The sequence below is a fragment of the Petaurus breviceps genome, unplaced genomic scaffold (assembly GCF_028583685.1).
Source record: "Petaurus breviceps papuanus isolate PSGF00001 unplaced genomic scaffold, PetGlider_PUasm1.0 76, whole genome shotgun sequence".
Taxonomy (NCBI): domain Eukaryota; kingdom Metazoa; phylum Chordata; class Mammalia; order Diprotodontia; family Petauridae; genus Petaurus; species Petaurus breviceps.
This window is the reverse complement of record NW_027186473.1, coordinates 12,443,995-12,466,682: the sequence shown is the minus strand read 5'-3', so window position 1 is coordinate 12,466,682 and position 22,688 is coordinate 12,443,995. Positions and strand designations below refer to the sequence as shown.

Below are 22,688 nucleotides of genomic sequence, written 5' to 3'. Positions count from 1 at the left end.
ATCTAAAGTGAGGTTTTTGGACTAGATAATCTTTAAGATTCTTTCTGGGTTTAAATCTTTTGAGAAGATTGGATGATTTTGTAGTTTTTCTACTTCTTTTCCCCTATTATTCCCTGTTGTCATTGAAAACAGAACTTCAGGGATTGTAGAGCGCGTTCAGCACTCTTTCATTTCTTGTGGTATTGTTTGTCCTTATAGTGGTATCTTGGGGTTGTGGAGAGAGAAGAACTGTGATCAAATCCTGCCTTTGATGTTAGCTGTATGGCTCTAAGTCTCTCTACCTCTATGTGGCTCAGGCAGGTCTCCAGGATAAGGCAGGTCTTGGATAGTAAGAACCTGTTCAGTCTCACCCCTGACATTTGTTACCTGGAGGACCTTGGGCAAAGAACTTAGCTTCCTGGGCCTCAGTGTCCTCATCTGTAAAATAAGGGAATTGGACTAGATGGCCTCTGAGGTCCCTTCCAACTCTAAATATATGATCCTAAGTCAGAGTTGTTAACACAAGGACTAGATTAAAAGGTATTTGGGGAAAGACTTACATGAACTGATGCAAAGTGAAATGAACAGAACCAGGAGAACATTGTACACAGTAACAAAAATACTGTACAATGATCAGTGATTTAACTTTTCTCAGCAATACAATGATTCAAGACAATTCCAAAAGACTCATGGTAAAAAATGCTACCCACTTCCAGAGAAAGAACTGATGAAATCTGAATGCAGATCAAAGCCTACTATTTTTCACTTTATTTTTTCATGTTTTTTCTCTGTTTCTTCTTGTACAAAATGACTAATATGGAAATATGTTTTATATGATTGCACATGTATAAGTTATTTCAAATTACTTACCTTCTAAGGAAAGGAGGGCATGAAGGAGGAAGGGAGCAAATTTGGAACTCAAAATTTTTTTAAAAGAATGTCAAAAATTGTTTTTTGACTTTTCTCCCAAGCTCAGTCCAGGTTCTGCCTCTTAAGTAGCATCCCTGAAACAAGATGGTGAAGGTCAGAGTCAATGGATTTGGCCGTATTGGGTGCCTGGTGACCAGGGCTGCATTCACCTCAGGTGGAGTAGACATTGTGGCCATTGTGGCCCCTTCATTGACCTCCACTACATGGTTTATGTTTCAATATGATTCGGGCACTGTCAAGGCTGAGAATGGGAAGCTGGTGATCAATGGAAAAGCCATTACCATCTTCCAGGAATATTATCTCCCACCAATATTAAATGGGCAGATGCTGGAGCCGAGTATGTTGTAGAGTCCACTGGAGTCTTTACCACCATGGAAAAGGCTGGGGCTCACTTGGAGGGTGGAGCCAAGAGGGTCATCATCTTTGCGCCTTCTGCTGATGCCCCAATGTTCGTGATGGGAGTGAACCATAAGAAATATGATAATTCCCTTAAGATTGTCAATAATGCTTCCTGCACCACCAACTGCTTGGCCCCCTTGGCCAAGGTCATTCATAACAACTTTGGCATTGTGGAAGGACTCATGACTACAGTCCATGCCATTACTGCTCCCCAGAAGACAGTAGATAGCCCCTCTGGTAAGCTGTGGTGTGATGGGTGTGGTGCTGCCCAAAACATCATCCCTGCTTCCACTGGTGTTGCTAAGGCTGTAGGCAAGGTTATACCTGAGCTGAATGGGAAGCTCACAGGCATGGCCTTCCGTGTTCCTACTCCCAGTGTATCTGTTGTGGATCTCACCTGCCGCCTGGAGAAACTTGCCAAATATGATGATATCAAGAAAGTGGTGGAGTAAGCATCAGAGGGACCCTTGAAGGGCATCTTGGCCTACACAGAGGACCAGGTTGTATCCTGTGACTTCAACAGCAACACTCACTCTTCTACCTTTGATGCTGGTGCTGGTATTGCCCTCAATGACCATTTTGTCAAGCTCATTTCCTGGTATGACAATGAGTATGGTTATAGCAACCGTGTAGTAGACGTCATGGTCTACATGGCCTCCAAGGAGTAAAGTGGAAAGCCATGGATCTTCATCCCCAGACAAAAAGAGGAAATCCACCACTGGGGAGCCCACATTCCTAACCTGTGTTCCTATACTAGGGATCCCATATCCCATTCACAACCTTGTTCCAAAGCAACCCTGTAGTAGGGGGAAGAAGCCTAGAGTCCTGTATTGTGTACCATCAATAAAGTCACCATATTCAGTGAAAAAAAAAAGATTGTCAAAAATTGTCTTTACATGTAATTGGGAAAAACAAAATACAGTAAAAGTGTAATTGGGAAATATTTAACAAAATGTAAAACTATGATAGAACATAGATAATGTTAATGTGTGATTTTGTTACGTCAATATGTGCCAGTAGGTATGCTTAAGTACAGTCTAGTGGCCCCTGTTTCTATTTGAGGTTGACATTATTGGACTAAATCACTAAATGATGTTACTGTACTATGCTTTGGGTTCATGTGAGGAATTCCTCAAAAAATCACAGATCCTTTGAGTGTTTGACAACCACACACCTGTACATTTCTCTCATCTATGTTACTCTTTGGAGAGAACTGTGACATCAAGGAGAAGCATAGCTTTCCCAACAATACAACAACGACAACAAAAGAATCAGTAGCAATAGAAATAGAAACCACTAATTACCAAGAGTTTTCATTTCCCCAGAAAATAAATGTTAAAAATCACAAAACAGTGTCATTCGGGTGACAAGAAAAAAAATCTGGCTTAGTATACAAAGCTTGGTCTGGCTCACACCTGGTAGCCAAGGGCAGTGGTGATATGGTCATAGATGAAGGGGGTGGGGGTGAGGGTGGGAGAAGAGCAGAAGGTTAGGATGATTTAGCTCTTTGCGTGCCTTAGTCTAATCTGGTTCTGTCTAAAGCCACAATGTCTGCTCCCATAGAGAAGGGCCCCAGGAGGCTCAGAAAGTCTTAGATCATTCTGCTTTTAAGGATTCCAGGAAGTTATGGGTTTCAGGTCCTGGGGAGGTTGGGAGGGTAAGAAAGGGGAGGGGGAATCATTCATTACACAGTTGAACCCATAGATCCAGTTTGATTGAAGGATTCTTAGAGCCTTCCTCAAGTTCACCCTTTCTTAGGTGGTGCAGCAAATAGATTGTTGGACTTGGAGTCGGGAAGACTCAAGTTTAAATCTTTATGGAAACATTTACTAGCTATATAGCCCTGGCCAATTTATATAACTTCTCTCAGCCTCAGTTTCCTTATCTATAAAATAGGAATGATAATAGCATCTACCTCCCAGGGTTGTTGTAAAGATCCAATGAGATAACACACACTCATACATACATATAGTGCTTTACAAATGTTAAAGCATTATATGAATGCTAGGTATTATTATTAAAAATATTTTTTGCCCATAGTTCCAAATAGTTGCATTAATACAGCATTGGGAACATATTAGCAAGCCAATTAACCATACTGGGTTAATAAAAGTGAAAAGTATTTATTTGAATATTAGATTCTGAATTATTAGGTGATCAGTCAAGAAAGAATGACAGATCTATTGTATATCAATAAAGTAATTATAGAGCTCATAGCAACCTTAGAGATAGTTACAATATTGGGATTGAATCTGTGATTTTAATGGCATAAAGAACTTTCCAATGAGGTAACTTCCTCTATAAATTCAGGTTGGCATCTTCATTGCAACTTGTAATCTTAAAAATTTTCATAGAGCCCTGAGAGGTCACATGAATGACTTGTTCAGGGTCATGTAGCTAGCACATGTCATAAGTGGGACTTGAACTTAGATCTTCCTGGGCTCACTATGCCACACTGCTTTTCAGAGATTTGCAAGTTTGTTAAAATGACTTTCTTTGGGGGTACTTAGATAAAGGCAGGCAAAATTTTCTCTTTAACTGTGAATAATAACTTTATTGCAGCATATATTTCTTTACCTCATTCTATACCCACACCCTTCATTGGAGCTGCCTAGATAATTTTTGGATTATTCAGATTTGCTTCACAATTTAAATATTTTTTTGATGTTGCATCTTTCCCTTCATAAAATATTTGAAGACTTTATGCGACAGCTTTCCTTTGGTCAAAATAGATATTGTAAGACTCGGAGTCTTGATCTCATCAATGAAGGTATTCCCTCCAATAATGTAGGTCAACACATCTCTAGCTGTCCATCTTACGCAACTCTCATCTCTGTTCTTCACTATTTTCACAAGGGGGTCCATGAAACAATCTTCCTTGCATTCCTGTGACACTCCATAGATGCAGGTTATCTATGAATTGTTCTTTGTTTTTACTAACTCACCTTTCTTTCACTGAATACATTGTTTGTACCACTTTTCCTGTGTAATTCCTCATCTGCAGTTGTATTCTGTTCAAGCTCAATATAACCTTTTCATTACCTTTTGGATTATCTTCCATCTCAAGTCTTCAGAGAATATAGCTTTCCATGACTCATGGTCATAAAATACCCCCAGATCATTACTGGTGCTGAAAATATAGGCCTTGGTTTCATAAAAAAGCTTGAGACTATTAAAAATAATTGTACAATTCTCTAAATGAAACACAGCTTTTCTTTCCTCCTGCTGTTCACTTTTTAGGCCCATCACATCGTCCACTTGCAGTGTCTGTCCCAGATATGACATGTGAATAAGCTCTATAGTTGGTCCATCTAATTGGTATCATAGTTTGGACCACAGAAATTCTCCACTCACTTTGTTTTCCCCATGTGTGTCGTTAGGGTGGACTCTTTTAAATTAATCTGGTATCTTGTTTAGGAAGTTCTATATATTATGGGGTTTTCTACAATTAGCATAATATTTTCCACAAACAGGAGCATTGGGAAGATCTTACCATCAAAAGGGAAATTCTCCATCCATTTCTATGTTGGATCCCCTCCAGGAGAGAGATGAATATCCTTGCTGGTGATATGTCCTCCTGCTTTATGCTTAGATTGATAATAGTAATCAGGGTCCTTGAATGAAATTATCTTTGTAGTTGCATCATTTCAGTAATTGTGTATGATTTTTGACATATACTTGGGAGACATCTTTTTGGAGGAGATTCTTTAAGCTGGCAGTTTGCTCTACCAAAGCAAGTGCTATAATCAATAGACAATAAACACTGTGGTCTAGTGTGTTTACCTCTGAACCAATTTTATGATTGTAAATATGTGGCAACTGGCACATAGTAGGCACTTAATGAATCCTTGTTGGTTATCACTGGTAGAAGCCTCCTTATTTCCTTCTAATACCCTTATTATAATGGTAAATCATTCTAACATTTTTTTTTGCATAGATGGGAAAGCAAGCAAATAGATTGGCAGATATTGATGCTCTCTTGGTCACCATTCCATGCTCAATACTAAAGTCCAAGTGTTTTTCCTCTTCTTTGGAATTTTTCTGCATTTCTCCTGCCTTAAAAATTGATCCATCAGGGCCTCAAAATTGTTTCTTGGATCTCTTTTGAGGGTAATGTTTAGCATTTTTCTCTCCCCTGTTTACTTTAGTGTCATTTCCATTTCTTCCAGCAAACATGTAGAGCCATAATGCTAGGGCTGAAATGTGGTTGGTTCATTATTCTTGATAGTGGAAATAGTTAAACAGAATCTCTATAGATCCCATATTGTGACCATTTGTTGTTCTTTACGTGTGATGCTTAAATGCTCTTGGGATGACTTTGTTTAATTAGGTCTCTAGCCAAGTTTTCTTTAAAGTTGCTTTCCCCCCTCTTTCTCTTTTATGAGGTGATGCTTCTCACCATTTTCCATCATCCTTTCCCATAAAATTTTACAAACAATCCTATATTCTAAACTAGCATTGATCTTGGCTGCCATATTTCTCTGCTTGGCAATGAGATTAAGTGTTTCCTGACTGAGGCAGTTTTTAGTTTCTTTTAGTCACCTCATTATGATAATTGATTTACAGTGGTTAAATTTTTGCATGAAATTGTTATAAGCAGTGTCAATGTCCATATAGATTATATTATTTGTATTTTAATGTTTTATTTAGTTTTAGTAGCTTCCCAATTTCTGAAATTATAAATTATAATTTCCATCATTTAGTAGCATGTAATCATGATAGGAAAAAAAGAAAAATACTGAAAATTGGATTGGCTTTTTAGTAATATTTGTCTTTCAAATTAAGAAGCAGTGCTAATTTAACTGTAAAATTCTAGCTATCAATAGAGGAAAATTCACTGGGATATAGAACAAGGACATGATGTGAATGTGAAAGAGAGTAAGCTTGTGTGTTCCCAAGTAGCAGTTTAGCTGTAAATATAACTAGGATGTGGAACCAAACAAACGTCTGGCAAGACAGTCATATTCCTCTAGAATAGAAAAACAAACTATCAGAAGAAAGGCAAAGGAAATAAACATCAACCTGCAAGATGAAAATATATAATAAGAAAAATGATAACAGTTGAAAATCAGCAAATCACTGGAGAAAAGAGTAGGTTAAAAGAATTTGACTGGTCAGGAGAAAAGAAGGCACTTTGGGGATGGGTGGCAGAAAGAAAATTTCAACTGGGTTACTGAAAATCCTGTGGCAAATCTTTAATTAAAAAAATGACTAAAAGATAAGGACTGGTAAAATAGACTAACTGGAATTATATTAGGATAATGCTTTATGTCAGTGATCCTGGAGAGCTTTGATGGCATCTGATTTTTAAGTCAGCAAATCTGAATATTTACATTCTGATTGTGTACATGTCACTTTCCTCAGTAGAATGTAACTTCCTGCAGGTCAGGGATTGTTTCATTTTTGTCTTTTTATCTCAAGTGCCCAGTTACAGTGTTTTCCATAAACTAGGCATGTGACAAATACTTGTTGATGGAATCCAAAATAATGATGATAAAAAAGAACTGAATATGAGGGAGAGAAATCAGGGTCCAATATACCCTAAGAACTATGTTGTTTTTCAGTCATTTCAGTCATGTCTGACTCTTCATGACTGTTGGAGTTTTCTTGGCAAAGATATTCGATTAGTTTGCCATTTCCTTCTCCAGCTCATTTTACAGATGAGAAAACTGAGGCAAGCAGGGTTAAATGACTTGCCCAAGGTCACACAGCCAGTAAGTGTCTGAGGCTGGATTTGAATTCAGGTTTTCCTGACTCCAGGCCCCATAGTCTATCCACTGCATCATCTAGCTAGGTTCTTTCAATCTTATTTGTAGCTGAAATCTCTTATGTGTGTTGTCTTTCCCATTAGAATGGGAATGAACTCCTTGCAAGCAGGAACTGACTTACTTTTCTGTTGGTTTCGCCAATGCTTAGACCAGTACTTTATAGATACTGAATGCTTAGTCAATGCTTTTCCAAACATTTAATTCTTCAGTATTAAGGTTATTGTCTGAGTTGTTCCCTTGGTGCTACCTACTTTATATCAGTTAATGAAGATTTTCAAAGTTAATCTAAATTCTTTATTTTCATTATTTCTTATGGTGAAACAACATTCCATTACATTTATATACCACAATTTGTTCACCCATTCTCCTAACGATGGGCACCAATTTTGTTCACTTTTTTGGAACAAGAAAAAATGATGCTGTAAAAAATGGTTATTGGACTTTTACCTCCTTGGTAAGGGAGTAGCCAGTAGTGGTGCCACTGGGTCAGAGTACATACAATTTAGTAACTTTTCTAGCATAGTTCCAAATTATTTTCCAGATTGTTAGACCAACTGACAATTCCAACAGTTACTACTTTCATCTCTTATCTTTGCTAAACTGATAGGTGTAGGTTGACCCTTAGCATTGCTTTAATTTGAATTTCCCTTCTTACTAGTGATTTGGAACATCTTTCTAGATACTGATAGCTTGCATTTCTTCTTTTCAAAATCACTTGTTCACTGTACCTAAGATCAAAGAAAGTGGAAAAGGACCAATATGTACAAAAATATTGTAGCAACTTTTGATGTAGTAGCAAAGAACTGTAAGCTAAAGGGGTGTCCACCTAGTAAACAAATTATGGGATGTGAATGTAATAGACTATCATTGTGCCATAAGAAATGACAAAATAGACAATTTCAGAAGTATATTGGAAGACCTGTATGAACTGATGCAGAATGAAGTGAGCAAAACCAAGAGAACAATTCATCCAATAACAATGTTTCAAAGAAAAATAACTTTTAAAGATTTGAGAACTCTGATGAAGCCCAGAGGACTAAAAGTGAAATAAGATACTCACCTCTTGAGAGAGAGGTGATACAGTTCAAATGCAGAATGAGACATACATTTTTGGGTGGGATCAATATGAAAATGCATTTTGATGAACCCTGACTATTATAATATATCTTTTTCTTTTATCGGAAAGAGAGATAATAAATACTTATAATAATAATTTGTTTTTAAAAAGAAAGCTATCTGTTCATATCATTTGTCTACTAACCTATTAGGAAATGTCTCTTGTTAAGATATATTTTCATCAGTTCTCTATGTATCTTATATATCATACCTTTAAGAATTTCTGCAAGGATTTCCCCTAGTCAACAGCTTCTCTTCTTATTCTAGCTGCATTGATTTATTATGCAAAAAGTTCTCAATTTTACATAATCAAAATGGACTGTTAGTCTTTTATGATCATTTCAATTTTCTGGTTAAGAATTTGCCCCCTAACCAGAGTTGTGGAAAGTAATTCCTTCCATTCTCAATTTTTTTTATGGTTTAGATAAAATTTATATATGTATAATATATAATGTTACATACAATTCATGTAAAATTCAGACTTTAATCACTTATCCTCCATTTAGATCCAATGCCTTTCTGCTCCAATAAGCCCTCTCTCACATAACAAAAGGTAAAATTGAATTTGCAGTAGCATGGCAGAATGGATGCTTTGTAGAAATGGACCATCATGGCTATGATCAATAAATGTTTTTGAGTGAGTGTCACCTGAGGGCAATGTGTTAAGCATCTGAACTATTTGTGCCATTGTATCAATTCATAAAAATCACTTTATTGTGACAGTGCATTAAATAAAAACAAGAAAAGTAGAAAAATCACAGTTTGTCAAGATAACTTTTTTTCAGATTTTTTCAAGGTGGGGAAACCTGAACATTTTAAAGTGACACTGGGTGGGGCAGAACAACTTCAATTTGATCCCTGGCATTTCTGGTCTTTTCATTGGAGTCATTATTTCTTCTTTTTTCAAAATGGCTATTTTCATGAGCCTGAAGTTTCTGGTTTACATGCAGGGGAGCTGACTTCTTTGGCTGGCCAAAGAAGGTGGAGAGTCTTTGGGGGGAGGGGAGAATCTAAATTATGAGGTTAATTACAATTCTTTAAACTGGTAGGATTTATAATGTTCAACTTATAGTGTGATAAAGTTTCTTTCTATATGCTTCCCCAATATCTTCTAGGCATTCTCACTGACGACAAAACACCTACATCTTCCAAGGAGGCAAGAAACATGGGAATTTGTCCGATTGCACAACTGAACTCAGTATAAGCTCAGTATGACTCCTGAGCTATGAAGGAAACTGGTGAAAAATCAAGGAGAGCAAGATGGGAACTGGAACAAAAAGAAATGTGTTCAGAAACCTTTTTCTGCCCCTCCCACCTAAATCACTCTTCTGCCACAGAAAGGCACAGAAGATCTTAGGCTCACAGACTGAATCAAATAACTATTTCCAAATTTGGGTTCAGCCACAAAGTGCAGACCTAGTAGGTGAGATTGATTCAGAAAGGAGGCAGACTTCCTTCTTAGCTCATGGGAAGCCCAGAATTCTGAACCACCCAAACAAATACTGGAGATGCTAGGAAACATTTTGGGCATAGTTGGTTCTATATTCCAGGCTTCTTACTATGCCTGGCTGGGAGAGGGTGATATGGTAGAAACAGGCACTTTTAAGCACCAAGTTGCCTTCATCAAAGCAGGATCCCCGTGCTCAGCGCTGTAGGATGAGGGTTTTCATATAATGGGAGGTTGATGGTGAGTAGCAGCCATAATCTCAGTCCTGGTTGAACTAGATGGGCTTCCTCCCCTCTCTAGCCCCACCCATAGAACTGTTCCTTTGGAAGAACTCATCCTACATCTTTGGAAGAACTCATCCTACATGTGTTTGGAAGTCCTCCCTTATTGCATTTAAGTCTCCCTCTTGGAATGAATTTGCCCTCCCAGTCTAGGCAGAGACTAATCCTTCTCCAGATTCCTCTTGGCTTCCCTAACCTCATAGGAACAGTAATTAGGACTCACATAGGGAAGACCGCCAAGGGATTCTGGGTGTTAATTCATAACTTGTGGAAACCACTGAGACCATCCCACCCTCTGCCTATCACCTCACTGTCTCCAAGTGGGAGAGGCAGCCAAAGGAATCCCAAAGGGACTCCAGATCATCAGTGCCTTATATGTTAAGAAAAAAATAATAAAGACATTTAAAACTTGAAGGAACTTTACATTAGCTAGTCCAACACCCTCATTATGAATTTGAAACCAAGAGGAGAAGGGCTTTGCTAGGGGTCACACAGGTAATAGCCAGATCCTCCAGCTCTTAAATCAGGCCACTTTCTTCTCTGCCACTGCTTCATCTGTTGGTTAGAGCAACGGGGACCCCTTTTGGACGCCAAAGCAGGAATCAGAGACCGGAAAATGTACTCAGCATTGGGCCTATCCGAAAGCACAGAGTTATCTGGGACGCGTCTTCACTAGGTCCTGTGAAATCTTAGCCTGGTCTAGGTAAAGAGGAGCGAGGCGTGGGCATGGGCGGGACGGGGCGGGTCTAGCGAACTGTAAAGGACAGCTCCGCCCCGAGCGCTCACAAGAGGAGCTGGTGGAAGGGCTGCCCCGGCACAGATTCCCAGGCAGGCCCCCAAGGACGCAAAGCTGGGTCAGGCCGGTCTATTTCCCCTTCTCCACTTCTTCCATCACTCGTACCCCTTCGCGAGCTCAGAGTCCTTTCCTGAACCCAGAGCAAGCTCTCTGGGCGGCCGAGGAATCTCTCCGCGAAGCGAGCAGTGCTTTCCTCTGGCGCCAGTGAGGGGCACCAGCTCGGGCACTGAAGCCGGAGGCATCTGCACCCGGCGCTTTCGCCCTCCCTCCCGCCCTGACTGGCAGCTCCTGGTACTGGAGGCGGGGGAGTGGCTTCCATCGCGCCAGTAACTGGGAAAGCAAGCCCCCAGGACAGGAGCCGGCGCTGGAGCATCTGGATGCTGGAGCCTGCGTCCTGCCAGATCTAAAGAATGGAAAGCGCCCCGATGCTTCTGGTCTTCTTGTGGCTCGTTGGGAAGAGCCTGCTGGCCTCAGGTAAGGATCCCGGGGCACGCGGGAGCCAGTCTGGAGGGAAAAGCCGGGGGCCAGGCCAAGGGATGGGGGCCAAGAAGGCGAGGGAAAACCAAGTCAATACCAATCTTGCCTTTTGCTGTCGCACAACCAGGGATCTAAGTTTTCATCCAGTCAAAGCCGGGTGAGCCCACAGGTTATACTGGCGGTCGGAATGGATTAAGAGGTGGCAGGGGAACGCGCAGCCGGGCAAACAAGCCCAGAGCAGGATGGGGCCTTCGGGCTCATCATCTAACAGTAATACCTGGCATTATTTTTTTTAGCACTTCCAAGTTTTCAAAGCACTATATATACATTTTTCTCATTTGAGTCTCACAACAACCACGTGAGGAGGTAAGTGCTACAGGTATCATTACGCCCATTTTACAAATAAGAAAACGTAGGCTCGGAGAGATTACCCAACTTGGTGAAGGGCACATTGCTAGCGAGTGTCAGAACAGGAATGCGAACCCTGGTCTTCCCAATTCCAATTGTAAAATTCATAATGATATCATGCTTTGTTCAATCTACTCCAACCAAGCCCTGTATTTTACAAATAAGGAAACTGAGGCCCAGAAAAGGGAAGTCATTTGCCCTGGGACGCACAGCTAGGAAGTAGCGGATCTGAGATGCTGATCTGACTCTCAGTCCACAGCTGCAGTCAGGTACTTAGAGGCGCCTAAGACCAAAAGAAGTAGAGTGGCGGTGGGGGTCTCGAGACTCAGGTTCTGGACTGCAGGAATAACCACAAGCAGTCGGGGGAATCTTTCCAGAAGAACCAGTGTGGCCACTGGGCCTCGGAAAGCCGGAGAGAAGTCAAGTTGAGGAGTACCGGCCTGCCTCCCAGCCCCACCCCCTCACACCGCGGGACGTTTGGGGAAGGAGGATCTTTTCTCGTGGCCACTGTGGGGTCTTTGGGCTGGGGGGGGGGGGGCGGTGAGGAGCCCTGATCCTCTGCTGGAAGCTTGGGGAGACTGCGGGAGCTCCTGGGCTACGCCGAATCTCGGGCAGCCTCCTTGGACTCGGGCAAGCACCAACTGCCTTCCTCTTCTACTGGGTATTTTACACTTGCAAAGCATTTACCGCTTTGTCAAAGCGCCCCCTCTCCGAGACTTAAATCCCTTTGTTTGAAGTGTAAGCCCGAAAATCGGCCCCACAGGAATAGGCACCTTCCTTGCCAGTTGCCCCTTCTTGGCTCCGAAACCGCATTTTCCGCAAGATTAAGATTACATAGAAGTTGGATGCATTAACCTCCTTTTGGGGCTCTCACAGACACACACGCTGGGAATGCTGTTTTCCCTGCAGCCACACTTTATCGATTTCTAGAAAGTAAAAAGGTACTTCTGTGTTTACATTGAGGCAAAGGGATCCAGACAGCTGAAGCAATTATCTGGATAATTCCTGCTACTGGGGTGTTGGGGGAGGGGGGGGGGGGGGGAGAATTTTTGTTTTGTTTGTTTTTCAAAGAAAAGACTCCTCTCCATCAATTATCCAGATTGTCTGTCTACATTGATTGCTTTTACCTTATAATTATTGGGCTCTCCAAGCCTGAGAACTAGGTCAAATGGCTGTGTCTGTTGCTAAGACACCCTCTCCCCCCCCCCCCCCCGCCCCTTATATTTAGCGTTCAGGTCTAGGGTCTAGAAAGTGTGTGGGGTATTTGGATTCCAGAAAGAAGTGAGTTTCTTTTAAACCCAGAGGAAAGAACTTAGCTTTTCACGAAGGGGCCCTCTCAGTGATGGGAGCAACCTTGCCCTCCAAACAGTAGGGAGGGAGCTTTTGAGGAGGATTTGATTCCGTTAGTGGCATTGGTTCATAATTGCTGCCTTCAATTTCTTCGAATAGAAGCACTGTTGTCTTTCCTTCTGAGTTCGAGCAGGGAAGAGGAACAGAAGGACTAATTAATTAATATTGGTTATGGGCTTTGAAAATAGAAGCAGCTTCCTGAGTAATGACATAAGCATTTCTTATTCTAGAGTTTGTCTTGAAAATGCAAATCTATAACCAACGATCCCCAAAATGACTGCTGACTGTAACAGAAACAAGAATCTACGCTAATTAAATTATTACGTTTAATAAGCTAAATTTTTATATTGCTTTGGGCAGCAATGAAGTTGTTTAATGAAAAAGCTAACAGACTCAACTGCCATTTTTTCCTGGATAAATTACTTTTGAATTGTATTTATCTTTCTCTTTTTTTTTCAGCACTGCCTAGGTGATTTCTCTGTGGGCAATAGCTTGCATGAAACCAAATAACTATGATTAGCTAAATTTATCTTTGATTTATTTCTTTTTTTGGTGTCCCTTCCGCTCACTTTGATCGACTTATTCCAAAGTGTGCACTTACAGAATGGATTATGTTTATTATCAAACTACTCATTTCCAGTTTCCAATTGTATTTCTCAACCTAATGGAATTTTAACAAGTTTTATGAATTTTTTTTCATTATTGTTCTTTATACTCCAGAACCCTCCATAGGAAAGAAAAATAGCTAGGTAAAACAAATGGATATCCACAATATATATATAACACTCCACTCTTCTCTGGAAGGATCCAGCTTAGTGTTTTTCTAATCAACTTTAGGGATGCTGTATTAACTTAAAAGTTTTTTTTTCTACTATCCTTAGGAAAAGCAAACTTCTAAATTATGTTTAAAGTTTTACTTTGGCTTTGGAAAGCATTACTTCACTACACACTTGGTGCAGAGGCAATTATTCCTTTCTTAATGAAAACTTTTGTAATACCAAGCTGATAATGAATACTAAGATCATTGCCAAGTCAATAAGAATACCATGCATTCTGGGACCTACTGACAAAGTCTAAGTTCCTATTTTTTAACTACACTATTGTTTTAGGGGAAGATAAAGTGGAGAGTTGAGGTTTTATCTAAAGATTCAGGCAAGACTATTTCTTACCTCCAGAGGGAAAGGGGGAAGCATAGGGGAATTTTAAGAGAAAGTTTTTTTTTTCCACAATCATTTACATTTCTTATTCCTTTGGATGGGATGGGATAGGATAAGATATAGAATAAATCCCTGTCCTTTGTGCTTCACTTTTCTTGTGTTGCCACATGGTTATGCCAATAAGCATTCATTTTTTTTCAAGTGATTCATTGGAGAGGGTATTATCTCAATGGACAGATACCATATTGATAACTTCCAGTAAATTTATGATCTTTTACTGGTTAAGACTTGTTAGATGAATTTCTAATAGATTGTAGGATTTGATTCTTCTTCTGCAGAATGGGACATTGTAGAGACACTTTCCCATGAAATTGTCCTGGTTTCAAACTATGGGCAACTTTTTCTTATTATCAATTTGTGACCAGAACTGTGAGTCATTGGCTCTGCATTCATCAGCTGGAATTCTTGCCTGCATCTCTAGGGAGCTAATCTGTACATTATTTGATATTGTGCTGAGCTTCCCCCTCAACCCTTCTTCCCGGCCCCCTTCCACTTCCCTCTCAAGGACAGCTACCCTGAGCCATAGTTAAGCTAGTTAAGAGAGGAAATATTTTTTAAATGGCATAAAGGAAAATGAGGCAGGGTCACAGATTCTCCAGGTTGTACAAAGGAACTCTGCTCATACAGCACAAACTACATTCTGAGCAAGATTCATTAATCAGCAGTTTAGGCAAATGTGTGTATCCTACATTTTATAAGAAATGTGGTCCAGAACTTTCCCAGGGGAGTGAGCTCATCAAATGAAGGTTCATTTTATTTCAATGTCCCATATCCTTTTGTAAGACCTTGAAGTTGGCAAAGCAGGAAAACAGGAACTCCACCCTCGCTCCATGAATCCCCGAGCTGCTCTCCTAGCTTATGACCATCTGCCCATTCTTCCTGTTATGACAAAGCTTGTGAACTTTTACTAGAAATGGTGAAAAGTAACTTTTCAGTTTTGACACAATGAATTGTTAAAGGGGTAGTATGTTCAAAAGCAAGAAGGTTGCTTTGTTTTGGGGGTCCTTTTCCTGTTGGGACTGCTCTGACTACATTCATCTCTCTCTAGGTTTGCCCACTGTTTCACCTGATCCCCCAGTTCTCAGCCCACAAAAAGACATACTTACTGTATCGGCAAATTCAAGTCTTCAAATTACTTGCAGGTAAGGAGTTCACTTTAAAAAAAGTACTGAGACCCCTTCCTAAGTAAAGTCATGGTAGGTGAAAATTGACCTAGGCTCTCTGTATACTGACTCTATTTGCCATGAAACAGCCTTAGATGTAGATCTGCTTAGTTGGGTATGTTAGGGCTAGATCCCTAAAGGCTCAGATGGAGAAGTCTTGTAGTAAGTGACCCTATAAATTGGTGCTGAAGTACCAAGATCTTTCCCAAACACCTAGCAACTGATACTTCTCTCTTCCTCTCTCAAAGAACTTCACACCTTGATAAAATTCTGATAGTGGAAGTGAAAATTTAGCATTTGTATATGAATATTCTTGTGTAAACACTCTGCATAGATAAAGGACTGTGCTTTGACTATTTTAGAATTCCAATCCTAGCTTTCTACTATCTGAAGCCACACTGTTGATTTGGCTAATTGAGTAAACAAACTTCTCCTAGAGCAGAAGTGGCAGAAAAGATAGAAGAGTTGGGGTGTTTACCCCCCAAAAGCCCCCAGCACATATCAATACAAGTGTACTTTTTAGGGAAGCAGAGAAAGGTGGAAGAATTTTGTACAATTTCAAGAGGGACTAGACATCTACAAAGAGATTGATTAAACTCTTGTTGAAATGGTTCTCATTTCACTGAATAGCAAGCCATTGCTAGATTTAGAAGAGCCATATGGGTAAATCTAACCTTAAATCTTTGGAACCAGATGCATTCCTATAGTAAAAGCTCTAGCACACACACACACACATGCACGCACATACACACACATCCTTATTAAGTATAAGTCTGTCAAGCAGTGTTCTTAGTATTTTAATGCTCTCACTGGAGCTCATTGGAGTCCAGATTCCCTCCAGTGAGAAAGATCTATCTATGAAAAACAGTGTATGATTCAACAATCTTTCTCCAGCTCTCCCTTCCTGAATGGACCAGGACACACCTTTTTCCAATACCCATTTAGGAAAAGGGTACCCCCAAACCCCACATATTAAAAACCTATGTAGAAGGTCAGATTTATCTGGGCAAATATTCCATAGTTGTATGGGGAAGGGGGGAGGGACAAAGGATAGGGACTGGATTTATAATTTCATTGGTGTAGGGAGCTTTCAGTGAAGAATTTCCTTTATTAGTAAAGGTTAACCCTTCTCTGCAACTTAGAGTTTCAGCACCAAGAGGTTAGATGATTTGTTTGGATCACTTAGTCACTGTGCTTTGGAGGCAAAACTTGAAGCCAGGTTTTCCTGGCTCTGAAACCATTATGCCCTGATGCCTACATAAATCTTACTTTAGCCCAAACACAAATTTGGACCTTTATTAAAGCAGACAGACACAAGGAGCATGCCACCTTCCTCTTTGAATGTCTCGAAGGTAGGCAACTCACTTGTTGAGTGAGTGAATGAATGAAACCAGAGTTGTCCGAGGGAACTTCTGAATCAGTTTCTGTGGCATTCTCTTGGATGAGAATTTGACCTGTTGTTCTGGGAAGAAGGCCTTGAAGTAATGATGGCTTTTTGACCCATACAATATTCAGATGCAAATCCTTTGTGTCCAGATAGCAGATAGATTTGTAGTGCAGGATTCCATCGTCTAATCTAGAACCATTTATTTTTGCAGAGGCCAAAGAGACTTGGGCTGGCAATGGCCCAACAACCAGGGCAGTTCTGATAATCGGGTAATGGTGACTGATTGCTGGGACAGTCCCTTTTGTAAGACACTCACAATTACAAAAGTGATAGGAAATGATACTGGAGCCTACAAGTGCCTGTACCGAGACAACGATGTGAGCTCAAGCATTTATGTCTACGTTCAAGGTGAGTGGTTATAATTGACTTCCCATATGACTTCCCAGCTTTGAACAAAGGAGAAACAAAAGAGAGCCAAGCAGGACAAAAGGCTTCCTCTAAACACTAACTGCAGACCAGAAACTACAAAATTCCTCTCATGCAAAGTTGTTCAGAGACTACAGGTGTCATTCATTTGTTTCAGAGTCTGGTCCATGCCATACTCTTTCCCTTAACTTCATTGGTTTTTCTCTCTTATTCCAAAGGCAGAGGGAAGTTCATGTTTATGATGCTCTGTGATGACACCCCCACCTTCCCCAAGAGCATTCTGCCATGCATACCAATTGAAATCTTATTCATAGTAAGATTTGGGGGTGAAGTTAAGGGAGAAAGTATAACTATTGGAGTATGAGAGCTTTGAAGCAGAAACACTGTGTGTGCGTGTGTGTGTGTGTGTGTGTGTGTGTGTGTGTGTGTTTCACTTGTCTTTTCTGGGAAAAAATTTAATGCTCCTATTTTTTTGCTTGTAGAGTAAATGGTTCTTTGGCTTAAAGGTATATTAAGTGCTATCATGCCATATAGGGGTTTAGCATTTGTAATACCAGAGATAATGAATGACTGACAGATCTTGCTTTCTAGGTTTTATAACTTGAAATGGGATTATAGATTTACAGCTGAATGGGACCTCAGGTGTTATCTTGTTCAACTGCTTCATTTTACAGATGGGGAAACAGGCTCAGAGAGGCAGGTCTTACTCAAGGTCATATACCAGTAATAAATGAAGGAATAGAATTTGAACCCAAGTCCTTTAACTCCAGATCCAAAGCTCTTTCCAACATACCTCCATGCCTCCATGAACTATCAGGGTCAAGGATTTCTGTTACTGAGACCCAGGGTGGCCCTTTTATCTTTGTTGCATTCACATAGCATCTAAGTGCTTTGTAATCTCCTGCTGGTTTTAGTTATGCCACAAAGACCTCATCAGCAAAATGATCTAAATTAAATTTGAGGTACAGTGACTAGTGTTTTGCTTGGGTATGCTGAGATTTCTGTGTTTCCTGAAGATGATTGGGTAAGATTTCCCCTTTCAAAAGAAGCATTTCATTTGCAGAGAAAGACTCCAATCAGCTCTTCAGATCTTAAATGCATGCTCTATTTGCATTTCAATTGTGCAACATTATCCTTTCTTTGAAGTAATGGTAACTACATCAAAATAACATATGCCACCATTGGATTGCACAAGACTTAAGAATGTTCATTACATTTGCTAGGTGTAGACATAACTCATGCATAGGATGCTTCTGCTAAGACCACTAAGGCTCCCCTTAGCACAGCCCCCCCTTTCTGCATATCTCCCTAGCCCCCCTTTCTTTTTCTGCTCAGTTAAAAGACCATTCTCCAATTTACCGTATCAGGCAAACTTCAGGAGGGGGATGCCTCAGTTCTTTGTGAATCTCTGGCTTCTTTTGATCTGGCAGGCTGAAGAGATCAGCCTATCTCTGGAGACTACAAGGATTTCCTGCTCTCAGCCTGGATGGAAATGTTACAAGGAGAAACTCTCCTATAATATTTTGATATTTCCTTCTCTCAAGTCAGGAAGTGCAGAGACATGTGACAATTCATTTCACAAAGTAACAGTAAATATTTTGTTTGGGGAGAATGGGTGGTTGTTTGGGTCCTTTTTGTTTATTTCCTTTTGGGGGGGAGACAATGAAATAGAAGCCACTTGCCAGAGAGACTTTTTAATGGTATCCAAGAGTTAATTCAGCTTCCAAGGGCATGTTCTTTAATGGTAAGGAAGTCACACCATATTTTCATAGCATGCAGATGGAAGGTAGGATATCATACCAAGAAGGTCAGTGCACTGTGTTTTTGGAACTTTCCATGTCTTTCATGTATTACTTCAAATGTCATGTCCTGTCCAAGGTTATGAATGAGCCACAATATTCTAGGAGTTGAGCTGTTCAAGCCCGGGGTCATGAGGATTTACAATGGAAAAAGGTTGTCAGGATGTTCACTTTGGACAGTTCTTCAGTCTCTTGTTCTGAGTCTCACTTGTTTCCCCACCTTTGCTTCCTTAGTCTTCTGACCCAATTCCCTTATTCAGTGAGTAGAGATAGGAAGTGGGGCCCTGGCTCCATCAAGTCTTGCTATGACATGTGTCTAGTAGAGAAGTAAAAGTCAGACCTCCTGCTTTTCTGTCCTCTGCAGCTGCAGAGGAAATAGTCCCTCTCCTGTTAGGGGGTGGGGTAGGGGTAGGACTGGGGAAGAGATGATTATCTTTCCTCTCATCCAGGTTTTAACTGTTTCTTCATCAACCTGGCTTGGAGTCCATACTGTGTCAGGTTTGGGAGGCAAACTCATTCATCAGCTTGCCACTGAAATCTGCTGGCTTGCTTTATCTGTCCTCTAGTCCAAACCATCCCTGTCTGAAGATGAGGATACTTTTCCACCAGTTTTATACATTTTGTGTAACATTGAAAGACCACAAAAATCTTTCTTTTCTCTTTTGCTAAAGTTTTGAAGGATTTTCTTCCCTTTTCTATTGTGTATACTCCAAGTTCTTTGGTCACAGCACAATTCACATGAGTGGAAATTTTTCTGGGTGCCTGTCATCCATGGTATAGAAGCTGCCTTGAATTTGGATGGAATGCTTCAGCCCTAATTATTAATTTAGTATGAAGCAGGCAGTTAACCTTCATAATCTTAAAATGATGCAACTTTAGGATGTTTTCCTGGATTACTCCTTAAACTTTGATTTGAGATATATTTCCTTATGTATTTTAGGTCCATTGATTGATATTTGCAAAATTATTTATTACTGTTGTTTTCACAAAGTGAGCTGAAGAGAGCTAGCTCAAAGTTTCCTTTCAGTAGAGTTAAAAACATGGTATGGAAGGTCATGTAGACACTGATTCACTCTTTTATTGCAAAGCCATATAGTGATCAGTTGGCAGGGAAAGGAAGGGCAAAAGAGGAAAGAGGAAGGAGAAAGGAAAGGGAGAGAAAAAAAGGAAAGGAAAAGAAGAGGTGAAGATTGCTTTTATGACTGATAGCAGTATGATACAGCTCTTTGGTCGGAGGATCTTCTGCCAATGTCACTTAACTTTGTTGACCTTCATTTTACTCATCTATGAAATGAAGGAGCTGGATTAGATGCACTCTGATGTCCTGTCCATACAAGGTAGTTTTATGAGGGAGGTGACCAGCAATTCTGCTTTCAAATCTTAGGCAAGATATTCAACATGAAAGTAAGCTGCTAAGTTTTTTTTTGGTGGATGGGGGATGGGGAGGGATCATAGAAGGTTTCATTACAGAAGGTGGAAATTGAATGAAATGCAGTGTCTTCATTGGCAGAATTCATGGAAGGAGAACTAGCTCTACTCTGGTGCTGTAGATGTATCTTGAAAATGTAAACTCAGATATTCAGGATGCTGATTTAAGCAACTTCCAAATAGGAAGAGGCGTTTGTATTTGTCAACTGGAGGGGAAAAACATTAAGAAATGACAAGAGGGATAGCAATGAAATTGAGCATTTTATTTCATAGTAGCATGCCAAACTAATTCTATCATGATGTGCTCTGACACTCACTAACTCACTAATGGAATGAAATATTCCTTCAGATTACAGATCTCCATTTATTTCATCAGTAAGTGATCAACATGGTGTTGTATACACAGAAAACAAAAACAAAACAGTTGTAATCCCATGCCTCAGTTCCATCTCAAACCTCAATGTGTCACTTTATGCGGTAAGTTCAATTTTCTTCTGTCTATGGTTTTAATGATTTGTTAGGACTCTCACTGTCTATAAAAGGCACTAATACTATAAATAGAGGGTTTCAAACTCATGTGGGTCATGTCTAGTAGGGATTTAAAAGTCAATTTAGGAAGGATTAGGATAGACAATTTGTGATTTTAAAAATAGGAAACAAAATAAGAAGGGCTTAAATAAAATGCATGCAGGCTAAATTTGTACAGTTTTCTCTTTGAGATGCCAATTGACCATACCATTAATGTTTCCCCAGAAGTATCCAGAAAAGAGGTTTGTTCCTGATGGTGAAAAAATTTTCTGGGATAACAAGAAAGGCTTCACTCTCCCCAGCTACATGATAAGTTATGCAGGCATGGTCTTCTGTGAGGCAAAAATCAACGATGAAAGCTACCAGTCTCTTATGTACATTGTTGTGGTAGTTGGTAAGATGACAATTATTTTTCTTATTATTCCCACCTAATAATGATCACCATATCATAGATTTAGAGCTGGAGGAAACCTTATAGATCACATATTCCAATCCTCTCATTTTACAGATGAGAAAACTAAAACCCAAACTAAAGTCAAGTCCCTTGCTCAAGGTCACACAGCCCAAAAGCCTGCAGTGCAGGGGGGTCCTAGTGGGTCCTCTAGCACTAGTTTCCTATAGGTTAGTCTATGAGTCTGATTCTGTCTCTCAGGTTCCTGGGAGGGCTTAGGACCTGGAGAAATCCTTCAGGGACAGAGCATCCCAAGAAATTTGAAAAGTGAATGTATTACTGCATCATTGGGAAAAAACAAAACAAAACACATGCCTACATTTCAGATGTTTTTCTCTTGATTTCTGTTTTTCCAATTTTCTTCCTACAGGGTACAGGATTTATGAGTTGGCTCTGAATCCCCCTCACAGCATGGAGCTGGCTGTTGGAGAAAAGCTTGTTCTGAATTGCACAGCAAGGACAGAACTCAATGTGGGGATTCACTTTCATTGGGAACATCCTTCTTTGAAGGTAATGCTCACAAAGCAAACCAGATCTCCAGATACCTTGATAAGAATCCTTGGGAGGGACTCCCCCTGGTGAGATGTGACAGCCTCTGACCAGATCAGTTCTCAGAATCTCTTTGAGTGTTAAAGGGATGACAGAACATAGAGCACCCAATGTCAGGGAGGAAGAGAATGAAGCAGAGTAGACAGAAATTGGGTTCTTCCCTCTGTTAAAATGAGTACTATTTTTTTCCTCCTGGACAAAAAACTGTTTTTCCCCTTTCCATCTTGGATAACATTTTGTTATCTGTCCAAGTCGTGGCTGCCTTTGCTACTCTCAGGAGTCCTGAGGTGGGCAGGAGGACATCACGTCATGTTGGACTCTCCTCTTCTTGGCTGTATCTTTCTGGCAGCTCATCTTCATCTTGCACTCATGGCTAGAGCTTTTGTCCTGTTTCTAATTCACCTGCTGTCGTCTAGTCCTTCTAGTCCTCCAGACATGATTGCTGTCTCTGTAATCTTAAAGGTTCATGCATTACTCTTATTGACTTTAAATAGTATTAATCAATGAATTGGAGTAAGACAAAATATGTTATCACACGAGTGGTTAGATGCTGACCACATAATGTTATTCTGGGGTTGGGGGTTGAATTAAAGCCAGGCTATGCCATAGCCAGCTCAATCAAAAGACACTTGTGAAATTTTCAGTGTGAGGATTTACAACTTGGAAATTGGTAAATGCTACAAACTGAGGGGTTTTATTTATTATTTTGTTGATTTCTAGACTTAAGAAAGTTGTGGAGAAAATGTTAATAATGCAGATTAAACTTAAAAGTGTGCTGAGTGTAAATTA

The 22,688-nt window shown here is 40.2% G+C and overlaps 1 protein-coding gene and 1 long non-coding RNA gene across 4 annotated transcripts in view; one reads left to right on the top strand and one right to left on the bottom strand.

Moving 5' to 3' along the window:
- Window positions 1–820: 820 nt before the first annotated feature.
- Window positions 821–2,175, bottom strand: LOC138174717 (uncharacterized). 2 transcript variants are annotated; one of them, XR_011171806.1, is made up of 3 exons: window positions 2,089–2,175; window positions 1,884–2,048; window positions 821–1,103 (listed from the first exon to the last, which is right to left on the bottom strand). It is a non-coding gene; the product is annotated as an uncharacterized lncRNA (long non-coding RNA). The 2 variants fall into 2 exon arrangements; XR_011171805.1 differs by lacking the exon at window positions 821–1,103 and adding an exon at window positions 1,137–1,209 and having other exon boundaries at window positions 1,806–2,048.
- An 8,502-nt stretch (window positions 2,176–10,677) lies between these two features.
- Window positions 10,678–22,688, top strand: part of KDR (kinase insert domain receptor) — a 51,805-nt gene continuing 39,794 nt past the window's right edge. The window contains exons 1-6 of one of the 2 annotated variants that reach the window (XM_069105256.1): window positions 10,678–11,190; window positions 15,217–15,310; window positions 16,930–17,126; window positions 20,721–20,848; window positions 21,128–21,293; window positions 21,721–21,860. In XM_069105256.1, the coding sequence (XP_068961357.1) occupies window positions 11,127–11,190; window positions 15,217–15,310; window positions 16,930–17,126; window positions 20,721–20,848; window positions 21,128–21,293; window positions 21,721–21,860 (789 nt within the window). In that variant the 5' untranslated portion in view covers window positions 10,678–11,126. Of the gene's footprint in view, window positions 11,191–15,216; window positions 15,311–16,929; window positions 17,127–20,720; window positions 20,849–21,124; window positions 21,294–21,720; window positions 21,861–22,688 lie in introns of both variants that reach the window. The other variant, XM_069105254.1, reaches the window with a different exon arrangement.